Here is an 8,123-nt window from a genome sequence, read left to right as displayed (position 1 = left end):
TGTCAGACGCCATAATCCCGTAAGAAGGTGGCCATTTGACTTTGAGTTAGTTGTTTTACGGGGAGGGGCACTAACCCTCCACCAACCCACTTGTTGACACGTAGGAAGCACGTATGGTGTGGTTGTATGGTTACCACCCAGCGTTGTAAGTGGTTTCTTGGCTTACAGGAAACCATTTGGCTTGTCACTCAATGTAAGGCCACCTGTAAAGGAAAGACAAGCAATAAGAAGTGACAGGAAAGATGGGAGAAATAGGAAGAGAGGAGGGCAGGCACAGAAAAAGAATGATAAAGGCTAAGGAAGAAGTAGGCAGCACTATATCAAGTGAGTGGATGATGGTTGCCACAACCTACCACTATGTGTTTGAAAAACTGGAGATCATCGGAAGTAGGAAATACAGACAGAGCGAGACAGTTCCAGAGTTGACCTGCTGCATAAATGAAGGACTGGGAGTAACAGTTAACTCTTGCATTAGAGAGCTGGACAGAAAAGGGATGAGAGTTTGTTGCTAGACGGGTGCTACGCGCCTGTCGTAGAGGTGGAGGGATGCAAGCAGACAGTTCAGAGGAGCATTGACCATTGAAGTAGCGATAGAAAAGAGATAAAAATGCAACAGTGCGGCAAAGAGACAGAGGTTGAAGGGAGCCAGTACGAGAAGGAGAGTTAATGAGACGAAAAGCCTTTGACTCCACCCTATTGAGAAGAGCTGTATGTGGGGAGCCTCCCCACACATGAGAGTTGTACTCTGCACAGGGGCGTATAAAACCCCTGTATAGAGTCAACAATTGTGCAGGGGTAAAGAAAGAGCGGAGTCGGCTTAGCACACCCAATCTCTTGGAAGCAGATTTTACAAGAGATGTAATATGATCTTTCCAAGAAAAGTCCCGAGTGAATGAAATCCCAAGCATGTTCAAGGATGATGCAGGATTGAGCTGGATATTATTAAACACTAGTGGGTACTCCTGTAGAAGATTTTGTCAGGTTGATAGGTGTAAAAACCGAGTCTTTGGTGCATTAAAAATTTTTACCCCAGTCAGAGATACGAGCCAAGTCAGACATTAGGTGTGCCACAACACACGTGGCGTCACAGGAATACTACGCCTGAGAGGAAAACTCTGATTTCATATTTGGATTTACCATCAAAAAGTACAGCCATTTAGAGCAGCCATCAATTCCCTTGGACAAAATTGTTGTTATTATTATTTTCAGGATTTGCCAAGACTGATATGGAGGAGAAACAGAAGACAGTTGTAGTACTGAGTTTGAACGAGGTGAAGATGGATGATAGAGAAGTTGAACAAGGTGATAGAAGTTGAACGAGGTGGAGCAAAGATGTGGCCAACGCGTATGAAACCTGATGTAGCTGCTGCCATCATACGTGTACTTGACATCCTCCAAGGTGATGTAGCTGCTGCCATCATACGTGTACTTGACATCCTCCAAGGTGATGTAGCTGCTGCCATCATACGTGTACTTGACATCCTCCAAGGTGATGTAGCTGCTGCCATCATACGTGTACTTGACATCCTCCAAGGTGATGTAGCTGCTGCCATCATACGTGTACTTGACATCCTCCAAGGTGATGTAGCTGCTGCCATCATACGTGTACTTGACATCCTCCAAGGTGATGTAGCTGCTGCCATCATACGAGTACTTGACATCCTCCAAGGTGATGTAGCTGCTGCCATCATACGTGTACTTGACATCCTCCAAGGTGATGTAGCTGCTGCCATCATACGTGTACTTGACATCCTCCAAGGTGATGTAGCTGCTGCCATCATACGTGTACTTGACATCCTCCAAGGTGCTGTAGCTGCTGCCATCATACGTGTACTTGACATCCTCCAAGGTGAGACTTAACTTTCTCTTTGACACATTGCTAAATAGGACTCTTGTTACCTCAAAACCCAAGTTCATTTTATGGGCAAAAAATTTGAGTAAAGTTGGTATAATGACGACAATTTATCTATCTGTCTGTTAATCTATTGCCAGATGCCTTAGTCCTGTAAGGGGTGGCCACAAACAAATTACCTCCATGTCGCCCTGTCCCCTGCCATTTCGTAGCCCTTTCCACCAGCTCACACCCTAAACAAATCGCCTCCATGTCACCCTATCCCCTGCCATTTCGCTGCCCTCCCCCCAGCTCACACCCCAAACAAATCGCCTCCATGTCACCCTATCCCCTGCAATTTCGCTGCCTTCCCCCCAGCTCACACACCAAACAAATCGCCTCCATGTCACCCTATCCCCTGCCATTTCGCTGCCCTCCCCCCAGGTCAATAAAAAAATGGAGGTGTAATTTAGCCGTGATTCTTGGCCTGTACTGTATACCTGTGGGTGAATGTCTTTTCCGTGATAACTGTGTAGTTACCAAGTGTTTAGCTACATTTGACTGATGCAAGTACCTGCCAGGGTTGATGATAGCCAAGCATGTACTGTACTTTGGTGTAGAAGTGGACTGACTTAGCATTACTACTGAATGCACACACTTTGTATTGTTTATAAAGGCTCCAGCAGCAATGCCTCAGCCTTGGTCACCTAATGGCGCCTCACCACGCTGCTCAATCTCTGGCAGCCTTCCTATTCATTCCCTTACCCCTGATGTCACACTGTCAGTATTGTATCATCTATAAAGGCTCCAACATGCATGTGTTGGTCTTGGTCATCTAATGGTGGATTTCCACGCTGCTCGATCTCTGGCAGCCTCCCTATTCTGTCCCTTATCCCTGCCATATTTTTATTTAGGTTTTAACCCTCTTAGCCAATGTAAAATATGATAAGTAACAAAAAAGCACTAGATTAAACAGCTGCAGAGGATGTGCTAGGAACCTCTTAAACTAGACTCATTTTACTCTAACCTGGCCTAAAATTGGCAGTTGTGTAACAGCTGTAAACATGATTGGTTTTGGGGGTGTGCAGAGAAGGAATGCAGTGCCAGGAGACGTGACACTCGCACAGGTGAAGAGCGCTGTGAAGTGGCTGAAAAATGGGAAAGCAGCTAGGGTTGATGAGGTGTATGCAGAGATGCTTAAGTGTAGTGGAGAGAGTGGAATGAAGTGCTTGTTGGAGATATGTAAGAAGGCATGGATGAGTGAAACTGTGCCTGCAGAGTGGAAAAAGGCTGTGATTGTACCCCTGTACAAAAATAAAGGTGAGCGAAGTGAGTGCAAGAATTATCGTGGCATAAGCTTATTAGAGTGTGGTAGGGAAAGTATATGTAAGAATTATTACAGAGAAAGTAAGAGAGATATCAAAAGTCCTTGTGGGTGATGAACAGGATGGAAGGAGACGTGTGGATCAAATATTTGCAGTGAGACAGATAGAGGAGAAGGCTTGTGAGAAGGATTATAAGGTGTTTATGGCATTCTAGGATCTGAAAAAAGCATACGGTAAAGTAGGCAGAGAAGCATTGTGGAAGGTTTTGCGCATGTATGTTGTAGATGGTAAGCTGCTAGATGCTGTCAAGAGTTTTTATGATGTTGGTGAGGAGTGTTTAAGGGTAAATGGGCATCTAAGTAAATGGTTCACGATCGGTGTGGGTGTGCGACAAGGATGTGTGATATACCCACGGTTGTTCAATAATATATATATATATATCTATATCTATCTATCTATCTATCTATCTATCTATATATATATATATATATATATATATATATATATATATATATATATATATATATATGTTTGGGGTAATGAAAGCAGTAAAAACACAAGTAATGGAGAGGGGGATGGCGTTGGTAATGAATGGTGATGGATGGAATATCTCATATTTGTTGTATGCTGATGATGCAGTACTGCATGCAGGTACCGGACAAGAACTTGGTAAGCTAGTGCAGAGTTTCGCTGATGTCTGTAAGCGTCGTGCCTTGAGAGTAAATGTAAAAAAGAGTAAAGTGATGGTTACTGAGAGAGAAGGTGACTCCCAGTGTGATATTACAGTGAATGAAGAGAGACTGGAATTGGTGAGAGAGTTCAAATACCTGGGTAAAGTGATAGAAAAGAGAGGAAAATGTGCAAAAGAAGTGGAAAGTAGAGTGACACAAGGAAGGAAAGTAGCTGGTGCAATGAAGGCCTTGATAAGAAACAGAGGCTTGGGTGTTGCAACTGCACGGGGCTTACATGAAGGAGTGTTAGTGCCAAATTTAACATATGGATGTACGACTGTGGTGTGGCATGCAAATGAAAAGTCAAGAAGACAGCAGTGGAGATGGGACTGCTAAGGAATGTATGTGGAGTACAGAGGGTGGAAAGGATATGAAATAATGTGATTCATGGAAGTTGCGGAGTGAGGAAGTCGGTGGACACCAGAATCGAAGAGAGTGTACTGAGATGATATGGGCATGTGGAGGGAATGGATAACAATAGAGTGGTGAAGAAGGTATATCTGAGCGAATCTGAAGAAGGGAGGAGGTGAGGTAGGTCAAGGAGAAGGTGGAGAGATATGGTGGATGAGTGTGTGAGGAAGAGAGGTTTGGAAGTCGTTTAGGCTAGGGACTGACAAGAGATCGAGCTGGTTGGATGAATGTTGTGAAGAAGTGCATGATCAGGGATTTGGCAACCCTTTATAACGTGGCAGCGTCAGATTGACTCAATCCGATATGTTTATGTGAAGCTACAGAACGTATCGAATGTTTTGGGGGTATCAGATAGAGCCGGGATTCCGGGGGCCTGAATGATGAGCGAATGGAAGCGAGGCCCATTGGTCTGGCCAAATTTGGGCTGTCTGGAGATTGCTACTCCTCACCCTGCCCTAAGGTGGGAAAGGAGGTCCCAATGATGATGATGATGATGATGACGATGGTGGAGGAGGATGCTAGCCACAAAGAAGTGCTATGGAAAGGATATAGAGCCATAGTACTGTCTTTTTATGATGCTAGTCACAAAGAAGTGCTATGGAAAGGATATAGAGCCATAGTACTGTCTTTCTATGACGCTAGTCACAAAGATGTGCTGTGGAAAGGATATAGAACCATAGTATTGTCTTTCTATGATGCTAGTCACAAAGAAGTGCTATGGAAAGGATGTAGAGCCATAGTATTATCTTTTTAAGATGCTAGTCACAAAGAAGTGCTATGGAAAGGATGTAGGGCCATAGTATTGTCATTTTATGATGCTAGTCACAAAGAAGTGCTAGGGAAAGGATGTAGGGCCATAGCATTGTCTCATTCTGCCACTGAACTAAGAAACAAGCTGAAAAACTGTGAAAATCTTGGCCAAGTTAGAGTGAAAAGAGTATAGTAATATTGGTAGTATCCAATGTTTGGTTACCTACTACCAGACGCCTTGATCCCGTAAGGGGTGGCCACAAACAAATCACCATCTTCTCCCTTTCTGCCGCCATTGCACGGCCCTCCCCCCAGCTCACATCCCCTCTCACATATACATCTCTACTCCATCCCTCCATCTCATCCTCAGCTTCTCCCCTTCCACCTCACTCACATACTCTCCTCGTTAGTCTCTCACAAGCTGATATATATATATTCTGAGGCTATGGTAATATACTGACGCTGAAAATGGTTGGAGTAAAGACGCTGAAAGAGGTGAAGACATGGCCGATAATGAGAAGTTGAACGAGGAGCAAAGGTGTGGACAACGAGTGGCAAACAGCTTGATGTAACTGCTGTCGTCAGCGGTGTAAGTCAGCCTTCAAGGTAAGACCAACTTTCTTTTTACTATAATTGACACGTTGCTTTGAAAAGAAGCTTTATCACCTCAAAACCCAAGTTAATTTAAGGGTGAACAATGGAGATAGTATATGACAAGCCTTTCCTGGCCCCATAAAGTTGGTCTGAGGTGCTGGGCTGGAGTCTTCCTCTAATTTGCCTCAACATAACCAGTTCTGGATTACTTAGTCAAAAGGATCAAAGCAAATGACTCCAGACTTGTACAAAAAATACCCACCGAGGTTGTTCAGTGCCCACTGAGGTTGTTCAGTGCCCACTGAGGTTGTTCAGTGCCCACTGAGGTTGTTCAGTGCCCACTGAGGTTGTTCAGTGCCCACTGAGGTTGTTCAGTCCCCACTGAGGTTGTTCAGTCCCCACTGAGGTTGTTCAGTCCCCATTGAGGTTGTTCAGTCCCCACTGAGGTTGTTCAGTGCCCACTGAGGTTATTCAGTGCCCACTGAGGTTGTTCAGTCCCCATTGAGGTTGTTCAGTCCCCACTGAGGTTATTCAGTGCCCACTGAGGTTGTTCAGTCCCCACTGAAGTTGTTCAGCCCCCACTGAGGTTGTTCATGGTACAGCTGATGCTTTGTGTACACTGATAGGTTGTTGTGGGATGAGCCCCAGTCTTTCTGGTCAGACCCATCAACCACAGGCAAGTAATCACCCCTGCAGGGTTATCCCATGCAGTGTACTGCTATTCACTTGCGCCTGACAGTGCCTCACCACAGCCAGACACTGGGAAAAGTGTGGTTTGGTTTATGGGTGGATGCCACATATACATTTCCATCCATTTAACCGGCACTGTAGCTGGCTGCACCTGACCCTATGGTGTGGTTATATGGTTACCACCCAGCGTTGTCAATGATTTACTGGGTTACAGGGAATGATAGATGAGGCCATTATTGTCAGCATTATAGACTTGACCGTAAGCGAGGCCCTCCTCAATCAAGCCTAACAGAACCTGATGAAACTCCTCCTCCCCCTCCTCACTAGTGTCCACAGCTTCGCCACTGAAAGTACGATTTGTAAGGCCATGTTGAAGCTTGACCCTGAACAACCAACCTTCAGATGCCTTGAAGTCAGGGACATTGTGAAGGTGGGCAAACTTCCCAGCAGCGCCTTTCAACTCAGTCCCAGGCACTTGCACGCCTGCAGCCCGTTGCTGGCAGTACCAGGTTAATGTTGAACGGTTGACACTGGCATGCTGGGGATGCCCATAGCCTTCCATTTGGCACTGCATCTGTTGCTCTTGCCAAAGTCTGCTGTGTACTGGGTCAGTTTGTTATGGGATTTCCTGATGTCATGCAGGGTTCAGCGGACCAGGTCATACTATTTAAGATGTGGGAAGTCGACCATCCCACATCAATCTTACCGAGGATCTCTTGCTTCTTCTGCAGGGTCATCACTACCCTCTTCCTCTTCTGTGGTGGAAGGACCATCATCACACACCCTAGGAAGAGGCATGCAAGGAACAGCAATGCCTGAAGCAGGTTGCGAATAACCACAAAAGCCACCGCTTGTGCTGCCATAGTAACTATATGAGAGGAGCTGTTCACTACACGGTTGATGTGTGGGAACTGGGAAGGGCCGGGGGGGTCCCTAGCAGACACTTGACGAACTACCCAGCCAGACAGCGTGGCGCCACTGGGCTAATCCCGTCCAGCCCAACAAAAATGTTCTTGCAGCCAAAATTTCCACCGGATTGCAAGTATTTTATCTGGATAAAATGGAAAAATGTACATATAATGGTTTAATACAGCCAGATAACAGCATCTGGGTTATGAATCGTAAAGATGGTGGACATCCGGATGAATGGGGCATTACTGTATAAATAATGTGAATGAGGTCACAACCAATAACTGCTTTGAACTACAACATGGCACTGCCATTACAAACTATTGTGATGAAACTCAGTGATAAACACTGCAAACACTGAAGCATTTGAAGTCTACTGATGCTGAAGAACAAACAGGATGTTATGTAAACACTGCAAACACTGAAGCATTTCAAGTCTACTGATGCTGAAGAACAAACAGGCTGTTGTGCAACATAAAACGAAGGTGAAATGCATTAAGGAAGAAGAGTTTGATGATAACATAAACGCTGATGAAGAAAAGTTGAATGGAGTATAAAAGCGATGATGAGGGAGTGAGTCTGTGGTTTGACGTGCATAGGAAACATGCAGCTGGACACAGTATAACACAGGCGAGACAAAAATCATTGCATATGTGGGAGATATGGGGTAAGACTCAGACAGGTGAGAGTTGATGGTACATGTCACAGTGGTGGAGTTACCTGCAGTGTGTGGGCGTGGGGGGGTGGCAGCTGATCCTGAAGGCAGTGCATGTATATCTGGTTATTTTCTAGGGTTATCCTGGAGGACCGGATGCCACCTTGGTCTTCTTGGACGGCAAATACCAGGCCATGATGCACCAGCGTCTTGATGTGCTGACTCAT

The 8,123-nt window shown here is 45.3% G+C and overlaps 1 protein-coding gene across 1 annotated transcript in view; it reads right to left on the bottom strand.

Annotated features, from left to right (window-relative positions):
• Nucleotides 1–8,123, bottom strand: part of LOC145389660 (peptidyl-prolyl cis-trans isomerase-like) — a 13,228-nt gene extending 5,105 nt beyond the window's left edge. The window contains exon 1 of the mRNA XM_080264884.1: nucleotides 7,962–8,123. Coding sequence (XP_080121010.1) covers nucleotides 7,962–8,123 — 162 coding nt within the window. The remainder of the gene's footprint in view (nucleotides 1–7,961) is intronic.

Source organism: Coenobita brevimanus, unplaced genomic scaffold (assembly GCF_032717465.1).
Source record: "Coenobita brevimanus isolate Jiangsu-jjx unplaced genomic scaffold, ASM3271746v2 jjx.HiC_scaffold_1802, whole genome shotgun sequence".
Lineage (NCBI taxonomy): Eukaryota > Metazoa > Arthropoda > Malacostraca > Decapoda > Coenobitidae > Coenobita > Coenobita brevimanus.
Note: the sequence above shows the minus strand (reverse complement) of the source record. Positions and strands in the feature narration are given on the sequence as shown.